A 20,221-nucleotide genomic window follows, 5' to 3' on the forward strand; every position below is an offset into this window, starting at 1 on the left:
GACCAGTGTCTGCTGCCTAAATACACACAAGGTTGCACAAATACTGGACTACTGAATGACTGCACTGTCAGTGGAGAGGTCTAACTAATCTCTCTTTCTGCTGTAAGAGAGATACAGAGATGATAAAAGCATTAATGTCATGGAGTGACATTCTATGATACGACAAAATCAAAATTTTGTCACATTTGTCTAATCGATTGACCACTTGCCAACCCCTTAGCTACTGCAACTACAAACTTTCTGTTCCCAGGTGGCATATGCAGTTTACAATGATAACTGCCAAATTTATTACTCAAAGTTGATTTCGGACAAAAGTAGGATGTTGATTTTGAAATGACAACTCACTGGCAGATTTTATCACCTGTTGCTAGCTGATTAAGCTAACATTAACTCTATGGTTTCAAAACATTGTCTTCGGCTTTTTAATGTTTCCAGATTTTTTTAAAAAGACAGAAGAAATAGCTTCCTCACGAGAAGAGATGAATATAAACAGCATTGTTGTTGTACTACAGTACTACCATTCCATACACTTTTGCTCTTGTGCTTTTGGTTTTGGAAAGACTAAATAAAAAGGCACGACCCTCCAAACTCCCATGCATGCTAATCCAAAGCTTGACAGGCCGGCCTAGTAACAGTTATTTAGCAAACGGTTAATATTCTTCAGCAAAAACTGTATCCATGTGCCCATTTGTGCATGTTCCCCTGTGTTTGTGACTTTTAAAAAGAGATGCTCCTTTGTCCACACCAACAATAGTCCTCTTGTTCCAAAACAGCACCCATCATCTTAAAGTGTGAGAGTAAGCCACTTTTATAGGCTCTTAAAGCTGAACCACAACTGGGTGCAGAATGGCGGGTCAAACTTGGCTTTGACAGTACTGGAAAAAAACAAGAGATAGGGAAAAGTATTTCTTTTGATTGTAGAGGCAGATGATGTCATTGAAGAAATATGATATGATCTTGTGATATCAATTTTCTGAATTATATAGAGCCTACTTGTGTATGAGAGCTGCACTGTATGTCTTAGCCTTCTTGTTTGTTGTCCGTGACATTGAGATTTGTCTTTCTGTAGAGTATCAAGGAAGCAAACTCACACACACAAACACACATTTAAAGCTTTTTCAATCAATATTGATTGACAAAGTGACTATGTATAGTGTGAATGTGGTTGCTTGTAGTGATGCACTGACCAACTATGCAGTTCTCCTCAACTCTATAGAGTGTTTTAATATCTTTCAGCTCATGATTTGGTTTTATGGCCCTTAACTTTACTAGTTTTGTTCACTCTCACTGCTCTCATCAGCTTTATTTCTAGCCACAGCAGGCAGCTGTTTTCAGCAAAAGAGCTCTAAAAACCTAATGCACACTATCTGACCAGCACTATCTGCCTGTTGGCCAGAAACATGACTCCAAATGAATGCTAATGTTGCTCTGAATGTGCTAGATTTGTAGCCAAATTCACCATAACAACTTTATATGGTAATAATCTGGTCAGTGTTGTTCTTGCGCTGCCCCTAAGTGGCCCAAAAAAAAGAAAAAAATTCATGCATATTTAAATATCACTACACGAGAACTCATAAAATAACATTTGAATAGTATTAGTCTGACATCACCAATATTTAATGAGCCTCAAATGTCAATCGTCCTTTTAAATTCCCTTTCTGATACTTTATAACTATTTTACTCATGAGACCTCCTTTGAAATCTGCTTAAACTTAAACTAATGCATAAACTCTTGCTCAGCTGCTAGTATTCTTTATATATATATATGAAAGAATACTTTGTGACCTTGTCATAAAATATTTTTGTTATTTATGCATATTATTCTTTTCTCATTGATCTCTGTGTTCCATACACAGATATTTTTGAGTCTAGGGGAAATGGTGAAACCAAACAAACCACATGAGGAATGTGTGAGGTGTGGTGATTTAACAGGCTTGTTAAGACTTTGTGTTTCTTCTAGGCATGACTTCTATGTCTCACCATTATTTTTACAGGTTTGCACAGTGGCTGAGGTATCTTTAAAATCCTCCACCCGTAGCAAAAGCTAGTGATGACATTTCTTTCCATCTTTTGCCTGGTACATCATGCTGTATTAACACATAGAAACAGCTGGTTACTGTCTGTTTGTTTAAGCATCTCCCCAGACATTTCTTACCGCCCCACAGCTTTAATTTTCACACAGGACAAAAGCCAGCCTGTGATCCCCATTGAATTCCCGTTTCCAATAATCTTAGGAAAAGAAACTCCTCCTGTCCAAGAGTTTTAGTGATAGCAGCAGGTTTGTACTGACCTCCCTTCCCTTCCAATCACACAGTCACATGCTCCACTTTTTCATCATTGCCCCACAGTTGGTAGTTCTTCCCTGACAGGCCCTGTCAAGGTCTGGGTCAGGGAAGATGGACTACAGGAATAAATGAGGCTCCTGATTGCAGGTTCGGAATGAAGTGCTTCCAACACAAAACTGCCTGTACACATCATTTCTTGTATTGATGCGTGAGGCTGCAACAGGCCCCTAATCTAAAAAGGTATGCTGTCAGTCCCAGCAAATCAATTCACTCACTTATTTCTTCTCCTCTACTGTCAGACAATTTGTGTCCAGCAAAAGAGATCAAGCACATTTGATTGAAGTTACCGACCACTGATGGTACTGTATGCAGCTCTAATCAGAGGAGTTGAGCATGATTTAAGTTCAAGAGTTATACTGAGACAATTTTTAGATGGTTAGATAAGGCCAAAATGTCTGCTTCAAATTCATATCACTACTGTCAGGTGAAAAATGTGCATCTTCGAGTGGAAACAATTTTCAGGGACGAAGAAAAACATTATTACTTTACCATGAATGCCATGCATTAGTGAGTTTTATGACTGAAACGGTTTTATATACCCAGGCATTGTAAAATGTCCTCATTGCTAAGAAGTTATGATCAAAACAAGCTCAAAACCTGAAACTCACCAAACCAAGGCTTCCATCCTTTTGGTGAAAATATATTCAAAAGTTCTTTGATCCTTTTTAAATCTACAACATTCCTCTGTGTACCATTATCCTGTGCCTGAGCAGACGTTAAAGGGGACCTACTATGCTCATTTCTGTACCTTTAATCTAGAACTCCACTAGAGGAGCTTTGCATGATTCACAGTACAAAAAACTCCTTATTTATCTTATACTGGCCCTTTATGCAGCCCCTCAGTTCAGTCTCTAACAGGCAGTCTTAGTCTCCTGTCTCTTTAAGGCCCCCTCCAGCCTCCAGATGAGCCCACTCTGTTCTGATTGGCCAACTTTCTGGAAGCCTGCTGAGGGGCAGCTGTAACAGTTGTGTTAAGTTGCTGCTAATGGAAACCACTGCATTTCCTGCTTTTTCCTATTAAAAGCTTTTAAATTACCTAATAATGGGAGACTTTTAGTGTGAAGAATTTACTGGAAATTAAATGTGTTACTCACCCAATTAGTGGAGCTTCGTTAGCAGCCCTAAAAACCGGTTGATACAACAAGATATGGGGATATTTGAAGCTCTTTGCTGAGTGGATTAGTTAGAAATAATGCAGGGAGGATTAGTACAAGCAGAAACAGCCCCAGCGATGATGATGTTTGATGAAGAGCTGCAGACGACCAACAGGTAAACTACTTATTTTACTTTGCCGTACTGTGTAATGGAAAAACACTCATAGCGTGCCAGCTTGATTTGAGTAACGGCTCAGAGTGACTACCCCCAAACAATGGAAAACACCATAATATTAGCAGAGCGGAGCAGTGAACTGATACGCTGTGTGTGGAGCATATGACCATATAAAGAAATCCATCACAAGGTGACGTCAGCTAGGGCTGAATTGATAGATAGAAAAAACTGTTGGAAACTGTTGGTTCAGAGCAGTCTGAAGCTGGTGCTTTTTGCTCACAGGGATAACTTCTACATATGTTTACCTTATTATTTGACACTTTGGCCACATTTAATATGAACATCCATTATTATATTATATATTTGACTCAAATTGAGGAAAAGCATGATAGGTCCCCTTTATGTGCGTGATATTGATGGGTGCTGGATTCAGAATGTACTGTAGGTATGGAGTTGTTTTCATGGAACAAGGAAATCTCTGCCATTTATAGCTACAGGCAAAAAACGCAGTTGACCGAACACATGGACAATCCTGTTCCCACAAAAACAGAGATGTGTACTCCATATTAAGAAAAGATCAGTGGACTGTCATTGTGCTCAACTTCCTGAAATATGTGTCATTTCCTGTTGTACATTAGCTGTGGCAGCTTTTCCCATGGTGGAAAGGACAGCATCTCTCCATCTGCGTAGTGTCTATAATGGTGCCTATCACACACACACATTATCTTTCTCTCCTTCCCATAGCTTCTCTCTCTCTCTCTCTTACTGTATAGGAGACAGTGAGCTCATGCAGATGGACACTACTGTTCTTTCTGCCGAAGTTTCTTTTTCTGTATAAAACCCGGCGCCGCTCCTTGTTTCTGAGAACTGAAATGGAAAGATTCCCAGCACAAAAGACAGCATTGATCTGCTGAACATGTTTTCTGGTGGGGATGCAGGGTGCCTTGTGTTCAGTTTATAATGCTGCCCTGGTTTTTCATGCTTTCAAGACCACAAACTGTTTTGTTTCACAACACCACCTCGCTCATAGCTCCTGGGATTCTCAATTTCTTTATTTGGCTACATTTCACTTTCTTTGTAGAGGTGCCAACTCTGCTGTGTGATTACAGCTGTGCCTATTTTACTCAACTATAATAAGGTACAGTCTTGTGAACTACTTCAGATGCATTGTGTGCCTAATTTATTTTCTCATTACTCCATTTTAGGTTCTTTTTTATTACCAATCTCAGAAGTGCAATCCATTAATGATACAAAAGAACAATGAGGACTTTTGGAAGTGTGTTGCGAGGAGCTTGATATTTTTTTGCACGCCTTCAGTGTGCACTCTGCCAGGGGAGTGGGTGGTAAGGCTGGAGAGTCTACTTGCTGAATCTCTGCTCTCCACCAAACAATCCATTTCACTATTTCAGTCTCTCATGCTCTCGCTGCCTGTCTCTTGTCTCTCCCCAATCCAGTTCCCTTTTCTTCCTGCACTACACATGTAATATATTTCTATGTTGAATGGGAAAAATCACTTTGTTCCTTTAAGTTATAATCCTTTAAGACTTCAATCCTGTTGATTTACATACGCCCCCTTTGAATGCTTTTAATGTGAACTAGTATAACTATAATAAATATTTGGTTTGCATTAGCAGTAACTTAATACAGCTCTGATACGGTTGTGGGAGAGTGAAAAGTAAACAGCAAGGCTGATAATTATTAGGTGAAATTACACTGAATTACATGCATGCATCATTTCCTATGAATCCCTCATGTGTAGGTTGGAAATTTGAATCCTGAGTGGAGATGGTGGACTCTGCCACTGACAATGAAAACTACAATACAGAAAGAATATAATATAATATAATATAAATATATGAAAGACTATATTAAAAATGGTGACCATAAATCGCATCATTTCATTAAAAAATTTGAAGATTATATCTTTAACATTACTTTTATATTTCTGCTCTTAGCTCATCTCTCTTACTTGATGACTCATAGCTCACAGAGATATTGCTAGTGTGACCTCATTTTTGAAGATGGTCATCCAGACATTGGAGCATAGTGCATGAGCAGAACAGATAAAAAACAGTAACATTAACAGTAAAAAGCTTGGACACGGTGATGATGATTCTGCTCAAATAACAGAATCCCACCACTGCACATGGCAGCCATGGCATTAGGTTGATATGTCTACAGCCACCATTTAGCCATTAACAACCATCACCTAATCACCACAGCTGTGACAAGTCTCAGCCAATCCAGACAGCTGCAAAAGATCCGTTGAATCTCCTCGAGGGAAAGACTTGGAAGGAAAGATAATAGACATAAAGCTAAAGAATTAGAGGGGTGAACACATCTGTGAGGGACCATCTTTGTTTCCATTGTGTTCACAAACAAGTACAAGAGTTGGGTAATGCATGGAAGGGGAAGCATATTATGTACAAGACTCTTAGGCCTTGAAAAATGAACAGCTTAAATACGCACATAATGAGTCAGAGACAACACTTGACAGACAAAAATAAAGGGACATTTATAATTCCTAGCTTCTTGGACAGTAGAATCTTATCTTTCGACAAATGGTTTCAGAGCCAAAGTCAGTGCGTAAAAGAAATGTTTGTACAGTCATCTTCAGCAGAACAAATGAGTAAAGGACTTTGCTTGTAAAAACTCTTAACTCTCTTCGTACTTTCATTATCACTTCTTCACTGAATGATCGAAATCCTTTCCTTCACATCCAGCTGACGCAGAGAAAGAGTGACAGAGGGGAGGAGGAAACGAAAGGTGGTCTGCTGACCCTCTCATCACACTTTTGCATCCTTCAGATGAGGAATGTGGAACTTCCTCCCTCTGTCTCTCTACGCTTACTTATGGGGTTTCCTGTATCCACAGCGAGCACACAGGTCACAGGTCAGACCTACTGTAAAGTTGGTCTGGTAAATTCTCAGTGCATACCAAAGTACAGTTGCTAGACCATTTCTGTCTTCACTTCTGTGTTTTTTAAGAATGCCTCCCTACAGAGCTGTTCTACTGGTGGGAAGGGAGTCTTATAGGAGTCCATTTCAGTTCTTGAGTTTACCACATCACAGAGCTGAACTGAGACATTTATAGTTCCTGTGAGCACTCTTTACAAGATAAGAGAAACAAAGGAAACTGGCCAGTTTGGCCACTTTGGAAATATGGTCTTGAAATACAGAGGGAAGCAAAACTTTAAACAATAGCTTACAATATATATAACGCTATAGATCCCTTATTTTCTGTACAACTGCTTTGTAACAGGTTGTCATGGTGATTTTATTCACAGCACATTACCTGACTAATGATGACTTTGAAATCATATTTAATGCCTTACATTTGATGCTTGAGAAGGCACTGAGTGCAGACATTTGCATAAATTCATTTTCTGCAAATATAAAGTAGTATATGTATGTTCATGTATAACATTACAAGTTACTTAGTAGGGGGCAATGTTACATTGACCAAACCAGAATGGACAGGAAATTAAAAATGCGGGAATGAAAACATTTAAATCTCTGAAAAACAAATCTAATAAATAACATGAAAATAAACTAGACATGGTAGCAGGTAAACTGGGGTTTAAGCACCCAAAGCAACAAAAGCTGTGGCAATCTGACTGCTTTTTTTGTTTGTTTTTGATCTCTTTTGGAAGTTGACCCAACACCAATGCTTGTCCAGATATTCTTCCCTGTAGGGCTGCAACTAATAATTATTTTCATTATCAACAATCTGTCGATTATTTTCTCAATAAAAAGATTAGTCATTGGGTCTGTAAAATGTCAGAAAATGGTGAAAAATGATGATAACCATTTACCAAAGCCCAAGATGCAAACTAAAATGTCTTGTTTTGACCTGGCCAACAGTCCACGAATAGAGGACTAAAGAAACCAGAAAATATTCACATTGAAGAAGCTGGTACCAGAGAATTTTAGCATTTTTTCTTAAAAAATTACCCAAAACAACGAATGGATAGTTGACAATTCATTTTCTGTCGACTGACTAATCAATTCATCAACTAATCGTTGCAGCTCTACTTTCCTGCTCAACTAACAGGTACTTGTTCCATGCAGCAGGTAGGCTCAGTGTGTAGCAGAGATCTTAGAGGTGTTTGTGTCAGCTCCTCTACTGTGTAAGCCAAGAGAAACCACTTCGTTATGTCCCCATTCAAAATATGTTTCATCCTTGAAAAGAAAGTATTCGCAGAACAGATGAAACCCTTTTCTTCTCCCAAACAAAGCGGCAAGTAGGTGTTTGCTGACTGATTGTGAAAGTTAAAAAACTTTAAGGATGTGGAAACCTCACTCCAACATCAGAAAACTATCTGATGATCTGAACAGCACGTGTCTGAAGCAAAAAACAGTCTTTAGTCATGCAGAACCCCAGTCACTCACTCTGAGCTTGTTATCTAAACATGTTTAGTCTATGTCTGTCTCTGATTTCAAACCCCTTAATCAGGTCACTCGCTCTTCTTTTTATCTTTCATTTCTCTCCCTAATGGGTCTCTCACACTCCAGACACTCCTTGCATGCTGACCTCTTCTTTGATTGTGGTTAATGGTGTGAATTTCATCACTTAAAATGTTAAGAAAGTGTGATAAGTATTTCAAACTAATGGCTTTCAGCAGCACAGTCTTCCATATAGCTGAATGCCTATGTCAGGCTAATACATTCACATCATTGCATTGTTGTGATACTTTAATTTCCCACAAGAAACCGTGATAGCATGATGTTAGCTAGCTAACATGACGGAACATATGGTATAAATAATACCAGAATGGATGCTCTGCTTGTATTTATAAGACTGGCATTATTCTATATTTTTTTCTATTTTTCTATTTTTTCTCTATTATGAAAAAATCCCATAAAATACCAAGCCAATTTCTCAATACTTTCTGACTGTCACAAATATATAGCTTTCAGTAAAGGGCTAAGAAATTTCCTGAATCACCTAATCATTTTTAGCAAACATTACCCAAACAGGAATAAACTGTGAATTGGACGGGGACTATTTTTAACCATGGATTTATAACCATTGGTGCAGTATTGAGTATTTACAGCTGCACAGACAATACTTGTACATGGGATTAATTCATCATTGGTTTTGGTCTTTTGAAGGACCAGCGTATAAGATTTAGTGGCATCTAGTGGTGAGGTTGCAGATTGCAACCAGCTGAATACCCCTCTCCTTCCAAGCGTGTAGGAGAACCTACGGTGGCAGCGAAACTCACAAAAAACAGGCCCTCTCTAGAGTCAGTGTTTGGTTTGTCTGTTCTGGGCTACTGTTGAAACATGGTGGTGCAACATGGCGGCCTCCGTGGAAGAGGACCCACTCCCTAAGTAGATATAAACGGCTCATTATAAGCTAACAAAAATACAACAATTCTTATTTTCAGGTGATTATACACTAATTGAAACATACTTATGAATATTATATTCCATTTCTGCCAAGTGCGTTCCACTAGATGCCACTAAATCTTACACACCGGTCCTTTAATTGGCGGTTGGGGAGAAAAATATAGAATAACACCAGCCTTGTCCTTTAAAGAAGAGGATGTGGGGTCACTTTCAAAATGGAGGATATAGAATTGAGGATCTATAAGAAGTTATTAAGTTCCCTCCAGGCTCTGCAAATTATGTTTTCTAGATACTGCCACATTGTGAGAAAGATTGAGGTATGTAGAAGCCTGAAGCATCAAAATGTGAGCTACTTTGGAGGAGGGTATGCACTCTCAGCAACCAAGTTATTGAAATTACAATTACAGAAAGCATCCAACACGATTATGGCCTTATTTGGAATTTCAGAATGAAAGAGAGAGAAGGAGAAGGAGAGAGAGAGAAAGAGAGGGGGGTATTTATAACACTATTTGGAACAGTAGTTAGAGTATTGGACTTACTCTGGCACCCTTCTCTGGGAAACATTTACAGCCTCCGCTGCAGTCTCTTCCTCCGCAGGGGCCACTGTGTTTCTTCCCACCCTGTAAGACACAAACAGACAACATGGAGGTTAGGGATGGGTTGTTAGAAGTCACGTTATAGTCAAATATACAGGAAACAAACATTCTGCTGTCCACTTCATTAGCATAAACACAGCAGCCATATGTGTCCATGTGTTGTTTTCAGCCTCCATCTTTGTGCACTAAATGGGACACAGTGTGTAGTAATTTTGTGTAATGTAGGTGTGACTGGCTATGTTTGTGTATTCTGTGGTTTGTGAATACACTTGTTGTTTATGGTTGCAGCTCTGTTGCATGAGTGTTGAAGATTGTTGCAATGTTGTCTATGTTGGTCTGGTGTGCAGAAAGGATGTTTTGGATGTGGCTTGAATGACTCATGACGAACATCCAGACATAATGGATAGCCATGTGTCCATGAAAATCCCATTCATCATAGAGGCTGGGTCCAGCCACTGATGGGGACAATTTGTCTTTGAATGTCTGCATACCAAGAAAACCACCCACCATCACAGGCTGGTCTGTACTAGATACAACACAAACACAAACACAGCCTGTGGGGTCACTCTGAACAAGACATGATCAAAGAAAGCAGTCGCAACCGACAGGTCAGAGGTGTCAAGACCCTAAGATAGCCGAGAATGCCGTAGAGATATTAGTTAAGACTGAACAGAGTCTTGTTAATGAAATTCACATGCAAAATCCATGTGGAACCTAGTTTCTTTGGATCCTGTGCCATGACCACATTTTCTTGCTCACCAGAAGCAGAAGCAAAATAATTTGAAGCCTTGACTAAACTGCAGACATAATATATCAAGAGCCAAAAGACACACATTTAACCCTTAATGCTGCAAAACAGATTTGCTCAAAGTCATTGCTGGAATTAACATGTCCCTGATCCACACGTTCTTTTAAAAGATCTGCAGGTTAATCACTGACTGTTTAGACCCGGTTTCCATTTCAATGCATGAGTGGAAACAAAGCTTTTTGATAGTTTAAAATGTTCCACTGAACTTTTCCACATAGTGCCTGAGAGTGAATAGTGATGAGACACACAAATGCAAGAGAGAAGTTGTGTATTGGAAAAAGGCCTTTCAGTGTAATTTCACTTAGCATGTACAAGTGAAACTTTGAGTATAGATATGCAGAAAGGCTCCATGTAACTGGTTCATCTCATGACGTCTCTGTCTTGTGCCTGCCTGCGTCCTCCACCTACACAGCCATACCATAGCCTGCTTAGGCAGCAAATGCCTCAATACCCTCCCCTCTCCCTTGTTAAAAAACCCAAAACGGCCACTTTATGCCCACAGTGGTGACAAAGCGGCAGATTAAGAATTTAGAATAATTCCCCCTCCTCAGTTTGAGAGCAGAACCCAGTACACCGACTTAACAAAGGCCACATTGAGACCCTCCTCACACACACAAAGACCTTCTTTTACTATAGAGACATTGTCCTTTAATGATCCCCTATCCCCACAACAAAAAGACCCTCTTCCCCTCTCTTATGGAATGCACAAGGCAGTTGTGTGTTAACTATCAGTGGATCGGAGGGATTCCTTTGAAACCGCTGCTTGATATAGCTGAAACATGTAATGGGTTTAATTTTGACTGCACACTTTGGTGGTAGACTAACTCAGATCATAACTCAATACATGTACACAAGCAACATTCTTTACTTATATCATTAATTTTGAACTCGTGAAAGAGAGTTTACATGAACAAAGTCTTCTCTGCAGGGAGAACAAGTTTTTTAGTTTCCAGAGTGGAGACTTAAACAAAAGGTCATATTATCCCAATAAGGATGTAACATAGTCACGGCATGACCTTTCTCCACATTGAGGTGGAAGTCAATAGCACAGACAATAGACTGCGTCATCTCCTTACAGACACACAAAGGAATCGCTCCCATAAAAGCAATTACACATCGTGGAGCAATGCGCCATCAATCCAACTTTACAGTTACAGGCTCAAAATAGCTGATGGCTGCTTCAGCTGAGGACAATAGGATTGTGCTACAGTATCCTGTTTTCTCCACCCACTATCACAATTACCCAGTCTTTGTCAAAATCACCTTTCCCATGGTGCAGTACGGCACACCTTGGAAACACATTGGATGACTATGTGTGTTAGTGTATCAATGCAACAAAGCTGGTACAACAAAAATCCACCATATCAAGAAGGAAATTTTACTAGAAAGTTTAAATGTTTATGAAATTGTTGAACTTCAAAAACTTGCTTCCTAATACTTGAATCATTTCCTATTTTCTGTCTTTTTTAGGGTGCTTTCACACTTGTAATTTGGTTCATTTGGTCCAGACCAAGGAGAAAAATCAATACATTATTACCTTTTAGTTCCAGTCAATTCTGTGTTCACGCTGACTTATTGTCACGAACCAAGAGCTGTAAGCCTGTAGTCATATGGACAGAGCTACACCACAAAGAGAAATCAAATTCTGTTGACTGACATATGTTTATGAAGAAATGATTGATTATGAGCATTAATACTATAGACTTCAACTGGATCTCGTACAGCATTAATAGACGAAAAGAGTTGCAACAATTAGTTGATTAATTGATTATGGCCAATTTCTATGATAGAAACTGAATATCTTTGGGTTTTGGGGTTGGTTGGGACAAAAGAAGACATTTGAGGACAATACCTTTGGCATTGGTGATACACATATTTTTTCAGCCCTACTAATGAACATGTAGAATTGGGAGAAAAAATAGGCATCTTGTGGCGGCTATGTTTCACTCACTAACTTAACTACCAAAATACATGGCGTAGCACACAAGCTTGTACCGAATAGGCCAACCAAATGCACCAGAATTCAATGACCTGGTTGGCTGGCAGTAAAGCTGTCAATTGAACTCAGTTTCAGACCAATTAACAAAAGACCATGTGAAAAGTTGTGTCCACTTCCAAGAAAACTCTGGTGCAGATCTTTCGGGGTAGGAGGACAAAACAGACTCCAACAGGATTTTGTGATAGTAAATATGTAATTCTAGCATACATTCAAAAGCTAAACTATTATTTAATCCATCTGCTGGTTGTGGGAGTTGTGGGTATGCACGTGGTCCAGGTCCAAGTAAACCGAACTACAGATGTGAAAGCAACATCAGGATATATGATCAGACAAAAGAAAACAGGTCAGAGAGGGTTTTTTTAACAGTGTACCAAACAAGATCAAGGACTTTACCCCGTAGTTGCCAACATACTGCACCATGCGACAAAAGAGATAAATCCAGACCACCTAACATCACAGCGTTGGGTCTGTCTACCATAAATCTGACACCTATGTAAAGCTGTAGTGAAAGGGGATCTGCTCCCAGTCTCAACACTGGAAAACTGAACGCTATACCAGACTCAATATTTCATCTGTGGCCCAAAGAGACACGCAAAGAGGCAGGAGATTTCCACCATAGACGTACAGATGAATTGATGCCATTGTGCAGTGTCTTTATATAAAGAAATATCAATATTTTCTCTATATATTCCACAAAAGTTTAAAGAGTATGAATGAAAACATGTCTTTGTTATAAGAGATGTCTGCCAACAGTGTATATGATATGAAACAATGACTATAAAACAGGTGATCTGTGGTTTACAATATGGCTCCTCAGTGTTGATCATCTTTTATGTCTTGTGAATTATCTTTAGCGGTCTGGAGGATCCATTATAGTCATCTGCTCAACTTCAAAATTACAATCACGTGCATAGATGTAAACATGCTTTCCAGAAACCCATTCACTCCTCTTCATTTATAAATTAACTTGCACATTTGTGTACACCGCTCAGCCCACACACGCATGACAAAGCCAAAGACAAACTCAGAGCATTCATATCTCAAACTGACTCAGAGAAATTCTCAAGCAGACTACTGTAAGGCTCTATTTGCAGGATTACCCAAACAGTCAGTGGGACGGCTCCAGCTCATTCAAAATGCAGCAGTCAGAGTCCTTACAAGTACTTGAAAATTTGAACATATCACCCCGGTACTGAAATTCCTTGGCTCAATACAGAATCACCTTCAAAATCCTGCTAATTGTCTATAAAGCACATATAAATGCTCCTGAGTACATTTCTGACTTGCTCACTCTGATTATAACCCTATCAGGCCTCTCAGGTCATCAGGCAGAGGTCTTCTAGCTGTACTCAGAATTAGATCCAGGTCTGGTGAGGGTGCCTTCAGTTGCCTTCAGTCCTGCTCTCTGGAACAAGCTGCCTGCTGACCTGAGGTCCATCACAACTGTGTCTACATTCAGAAGCAAACTCTAAACTTTCCTATTCTCCCAGGCTTATGGTTAATTACTGTGTGTGTGAATGCATGTGTGTGTACCTGTATGGTAGCACTTGTTTCTTGTACAGTTGGTTACATGTGCGGCTATGTGATAGGACAGGGGTTTCTATTTGATTGTGCGTTGCATTGATTTTTGGGTTTTTTTTTATTCCTGTGTGGTATGTTTAATGTACATCAGGTGTATGCTTCATACTTATTTTCTTATATCTATATTGCTTATGTTACCTATGTTCTCATGTTTATGCCTATATTTTATATTTAGTTTTTCAGTGTAAAGCACATTGAGATTACTTGTAACAAAATGTGCTAAATAAATAAAATCGCCATCGCCAAAGGAGACATAAAATGTTCCAGAGCTGATAAAATAGAAAAATAGGCTCAGCCTGTCCAAATACCACATGCAGTTTTCCTTTTTGAGCCAACATCTAAGAGCCAAAACATCTCTCAAACCTCTCTTTTCAGCTGAATGTGTCTGAAGTGGGTGTATAAGTCTATTACTATAAATAGTGCTGTGGAATGTAAACAATAAATAAGAGATAAAATAAGTAAATACATATATCTTGGATCAGTCTGTAACAACAGAGCCAGTGACGCCACATTTGTGTAATATATATCTGTTACTGATATGTGAGTGTCTGTGGCCTTGTGCATACTCTATATGAGAGGCATTTCACATGTAATATTTTTATGTTTTCCATCTACCAGCCTTTGAAAATGCTTCTTTGAATAACTAATTGTGAGTGTGAAGATATTTGTATGCAGAAGAACTAGATTTGAGTTCTTAGATCTTCAGGCCACAGTAGTCTGATTAATGTTTTACTTAATGAGGAATGTTGTTTTTGTTGCCTCCCTGTTCTTTATGGCTGCACTGGTGCCTCACTCCGAACGTCCACAGACTTCAATATTCTGTACAGTAAATGAAATAAATCCAGCTGGGTCAACAGCACTCTTTCTCACGGTCAGTTCTTCTCTCTTGCTCTCTCTCCCTCGTATGAGTTTATGTGGCTATGTGAATACAGAGAGAGGTGTTGCTGTGAACTCTGGTCATTCATTTCATTTTTTCACACAATCATACTAGTATAGCAGCCTAAGAAGGCAAAAAAAACGCAGCTGTGTTACAGTGTGGTTAAGAGTCAGTATGGTTGCCAGGGTTACCTACAGTACGCACTTATTTAGAATAGAGCAGCGAAGGGGGGAAACAAAACTATAATGGATAATGTTACAATCATATAGGTTTATGTTATGGCCACCGGTTTTAATTATTTAAATTTTGTTTTTGAGAAATCATGTTTTACTTTGACACGGCGGGTCTAAGTACTACAATACCCATGAGCCTCCAACACTATTGCTATTGGAGAGGAAGCCAGGCAGCAAACAAAAGTCAAGAGTGTTGGCAACTTTAAAAGCTTCTCTGTTGCAGTTGTGTACAAAACACTGCACTGTAGTTACAAAATTCAGCCCCAAATTTACTGTCAGTTTTCTCAACAGTGTAAACTTTAACGTCCACCTGCTATTGGCGGCAACGCACCAGAATCTGAAGCACTGAGATTGGATATTTCTTACTGAAATTGAATGGTTTAAAATCATAGTTCATTTCTCACCTTACATTTTTATGTACAAAGGATTCCTTTGAGTTTTTTCATGAAAGAGCGAGAGATTTTCTGACGCAGTTGTTCATCTTTTGAAGTGATGATTCAACTGGGAGAGTTTCATGCTAATCTGAGCTGTGGAGTGAAGTGCTCTCAATGTGCGTCACCTCACATTGTCTATGGAGAAAATTATTGGGAAATCCGTAACCTTGAGCACTTGAAATAGCCACTTCCACTTCACAGTTTTTCATTTGTGTTGACTGTAACTGTATTAGATAGATATTGTTAGGAGTAAAGGGGGCGGGGTTTATAGTTCCTCTTTCTTCCTTTCCCTTTTCTTAAACTGGACTGGTTTTCATTGAGAAGATAACAAGGGGGTGTGGTTAAGCTGCGGGCTGATAAAAGGACGCCACGGTGAGATGCGTGCGCAACCACTGGAGTAACGTGAGGCAGCTCAGCTGGGAAAGCGCAAACCTTTGAAAGTGATACGAGTTGAGTTAAAGCCCAGAGAGACGTCCTTTGTAGAAGCGTTCGAGACATTACAGCCTCACACCTTTCCTGCACCCGGACCCTTTAGTAAAACCAGTTTCGTTCTTCGGGGACCCATCCCCCAACCACCAAAAACCTGAACTGAACCGCCAGAAGGAGCTCGCGGCTCACGAGAGCAACGCCAGAGCTGGCGAGGCCGAGTCGGAGGGACTTGCACTGCTAGTCGGCGTGGCAACCCGATAAGGTAACCCACCTCCAGCCTGTCTATCTCTAACACTGGAAACCAGTCCGTCTTTCTCTGATTTCTTCCTAGTTTTCTCCTTTTCTACACCCTCCAGGTTAGGACTAGTATTGGTTCATTGATACTGAATCCCCTAGACTTGACTAGTCCGTAACATAATTTGGGAGACTCGTCCGGGATATGGATTCGAAGCGATTAGAGTTCAGTTAGTGAGTTACATCCAAGCATTCTGTTTGCGGGAAGAGGCACAAGTGAGTTGGATTCAGCTCGGTAAAAGTTGTATGTTGCTAGGTTTAGAAGTAGGCCATGGACATACAGCTACGGGCAGAACAGCTGCTCGGTGCCAGACTCTCGTTTTAAACAGATGGTTGTGTATGTATGTAAAACTCAGCTAGCTAGACGAAAGGTTAAGGAAAATTTATCGGGTGTGTCGAGGTTAAAAACGAGGATAGGTCTGTAAGTTGACGATAACAGTGTGGCTTAGCGGGTTGGTTGACGGCTGGTGTTTTGCTGCTGTGCGCGGCGTACGGGTGCATTGGTTTGTGGTCCGTGTGTAAGTTGTATTGTCATAAGTGCTGTGTGCGACTTACGGGTGCATTGGTTTGCGGTCCGTGTGTAAGTAGCACTGTCATGAGTGCTGTGTGACTTATGTTTGCATCGATCTCTGAGAATAGAGTGACCTATGAGCTACCTCCTGTTAGCAGGTTATACGTTTAGTTTATGGCCATCTGATAAGTTACCTTAGAGGTAATTTTTGCGAGGCCCTTGTCTCCTTTGGTTACCCCCACCGGTGAGCGCTCACTAACGGTGACTATGGCTACTTTCAGAGTAGAAGAGTTTTGTGGGAGCGATTTTGGGCGAAATGAGTTGCGTAAGCTTAGAAAAGAAGATTTGCTTGCGGTAGCTCAGTATTGTGAGGTCGAGATAAATCCAGAGGCTAGAAAGCCAGAAATTGTGGAGACCCTCATTTCAGCGTTACACCTGCATGATCCGGTACAGGAGAGAGAGAGGGAGGAGAGAGAGAGAGAAAGAGCGAGAGAAGGGGAGCGGATGTTTCAACTTGAGCTGGCAAAAATGGCAGCAAGAGAGCAAGAGCAGAAACTTGAGTTGGCAAGGTTGGCATTGGAGCAAGAGAAGCTTAAAGCTAACCATAGTGTCCTACAACACAAGCACGAGGCTCGTTTTGATGTTTCCAGCTGTTTAAGACTCATGCCAAAATTTAACGGTGATGATGTGGCCTCTTTCTTCGAAGCTTTTGAGAAAGTAGCCAAAGAGCTAGAGTGGCCTGAGAATAGGTGGACGCTGCTTATCCAGAGTGTGCTTGAGGGTAAAGCTCAAGAAGCTTATGCAGCCTTAGATGCATCTGACAGCCGAGACTATGATGCTGTGAGGAAGGTGGTTTTGGCAGCCTATGAGGTGGTGCCAGAAGCCTACCGACAGAAGTTCAGGTCTCTGCAGCGGAAACAAGGTGAGACTTTCCTTGATTTGGCTAGGCAACAGGAAGTTGTGTTTGACAGGTGGTTAGCAAGTACCAACACACATACCTTTCAAGAGTTGCGACAACTTATACTAGTGGAGCAGTTTAAAACCAGTTTACCCCGGCACATGGAAATACATCTAAATGAGAGAGGCGTTACAGAGCTGAGAGGAGCTGCTATGGCAGCAGATTCTTACGAGTTAACGCACAGAGAGGCGCCTTGGAAAAGCAAGGTTGGCAGACAGGATAGGAGGCAGGCTACCACTGACAGGCCTACAGAGGCTAGCGTGGTTAAGCCTACTCTTCCCTCCCTGCGGTCTCAAGGACCAGGGAAAAGGTATGAGAAGCCTTTCATTCCTAGAAGTGATGTCATCTGTCATTATTGCAAAAAGCCTGGCCATATAAAGTCCAGTTGTCCTGGTCTCAGGAGAAGAAATGGGGACGAGAAAGTTGTGGGGTTGATAAATGCCCACCCACAGATTGGTCTTTGTGAAGTGGACAGCGTGAACCTGCCATCCTGCCCAGTAGCAAAGGGGTTTGAAGGTTTTGTGTCAAGGGGGGCTGTTTCTGGGGCACCTGATAGGGAAATGGTCCCTATATCCATCCTGAGGGACACAGGGGCCACACAGTCCTTATTGGTTCAGGGTATTATAGATCTCTCGCCCGCCACCTATTTAAAAGCTTCTACCCCAGTGAAGGGTGTGGGAGGTGGTTTTATTAGTGCTCCTTTGCACCGGATATTTCTGGAGTCTAACATTGTAAATGGGCCGGTAGTGGTCGGCGTTGTACCTTCCTTGCCAGTTGAAGGGGTTGCCTTTGTGTTGGGCAATGATTTGGCCGGTACTCAGGTTTGCGTGACACCAGTTGTGTGTGAGAAACCTTGTGAAGTCCCAGAGACCATGGCTTTGGAGAGAGAACACCCCGAGGTGTTTACAGCTTGTGTGGTGACACGTGCTCAGGCTCTGGCTGCTGAAAAAGGAAATTCCAGCGAGCAGGAGGAACTGTCTGGTGGGTTGGCTGATACCTTTTTCGCTAGGCTAGCTGAAGTGTCACCTTGCTCTCAGTTCACTCGGGAAGCCCTCATATTAGAGCAGGAAAAGGATCCTTCTGTAGCTCCATTGAGACAGACAGCTGCTAGTGCTGAGGACATGAAAGAGGTAGCTGAAGGCTTCTTTATCCAAGATGGAGTCCTGTTGAGGAAATGGCGGCCTCGTGATCGTCCTGCTGAGGAGACATGGACCGTTAGGACTCAAGTTGTGCTGCCTGAGAGTTTTAGGGAGGAAGTCCTGCGTTTAGCCCATGAAGTATCCATGGCTGGTCATTTAGGCATCCGGAAAACTCAGGAGAAAATCAGCAGACATTTCTACTGGCCCAAAATGCATAAGGACGTGGTGTCGTACTGTCGTAGTTGTCATGCTTGTCAGGTTGTAGGCAAGCCCAACCAGACCATTCCAGCTGCTCCCCTCTGCCCTCTACCGGTCATGGAGGAACCCTTTTCAAGGGTAATGATTGATTGTGTTGGCCCTTTGCCAAAAACTAAGAAAGGGAATGAGTACCTCCTGACTATTATGGATGTTTCTACGAGGTTTCCAGAGGCTGTGCCATTGAAGTCAATTAAAACCAGGGTCATAGTGGAGGCTTTGCTCCATTTCTTTTCTAGGGTAGGTTTACCACTAGAAGTCCAACATGATCGTGGGTCCAACTTCACTTCTGGTGCATTTCAGGAAGTGATGCATGAGCTGGGAATTAAACAAATTATGTCATCTGCCTATCATCCTCAGTCCCAAGGTGCAATCAAGAGGTACCACCAGACTTTAAAGTCTATGATTAAAACCTATTGTGTTGGTTACTCAAATGACTGGGATGTAGCTATGCCATTTCTGTTGTTCGCTATTAGAGACTCTGTGAATGAGGCTACCGGTTTTAGCCCTTTCGAGTTGGTTTATGGACATCAAGTGAGAGGACCGCTGAGGATGGTGAAAGAACAGCTGTTGCAGTCAGCCGGGCAGACAGACGCTCCCAGTGGAGTTTTGCAGTATGTAGCATCCTTCAAGGACCGGCTGCATACAGCTTGTGACTTGGCCAGGAGTAACTTGGAAGCAGCTAAGGGAAAGATGAAGGCTCAGTATGACAAGAAGGCAGTGAAACGTACCTTCAAGGCAGGGGACCAGGTTCTGGTTTTGTTGCCCATGGGTGGAGATAAGCTAGGGGTGAAATTCTATGGTCCGTATAAGGTTATTAAGAAAGTGGGTGCTTGCAATTATGTTGTTGAGACCCCCGACCGGAGGCACAAATCACGAGTATGTCACATCAATCTCTTGAAACCTTATTATACCCGTGACACTTCGTCCACCGTGTGTATAACCTCTCAAGTTGCTGTGGAAGAGGAGGCGAGTGAGGATGATGATGATGATGGGTCAGTGGAGCCTGTTACAGCTAGGCTCAAGAATTCCAGCGCCCTGGCCAATCTCAGAGAGTCACTCAGTTACCTCACTACAGAGCAGAGAGAGGATGTAGTACATCTAGTGGACCAGTATAGTTCTTTGTTTAAAGATACCCC

General features: G+C 41.2%; 1 protein-coding gene across 4 annotated transcripts in view; it reads right to left on the reverse strand.

The window, feature by feature from the left end:
* Positions 1-20,221, reverse strand: part of col4a2 (collagen, type IV, alpha 2) — a 67,072-nt gene that overhangs the window by 29,305 nt on the left and 17,546 nt on the right. For all 4 annotated transcript variants that reach the window (XM_044365913.1, XM_044365915.1, XM_044365916.1 and 1 more), the window contains one exon: positions 9,508-9,588. In XM_044365913.1, the coding sequence (XP_044221848.1) occupies positions 9,508-9,588 (81 nt within the window). The remainder of the gene's footprint in view (positions 1-9,507; positions 9,589-20,221) is intronic.

The sequence above is a fragment of the Thunnus albacares genome, chromosome 11, assembly GCF_914725855.1.
Source record: "Thunnus albacares chromosome 11, fThuAlb1.1, whole genome shotgun sequence".
Classification (NCBI taxonomy): Eukaryota; Metazoa; Chordata; class Actinopteri; order Scombriformes; family Scombridae; genus Thunnus; species Thunnus albacares.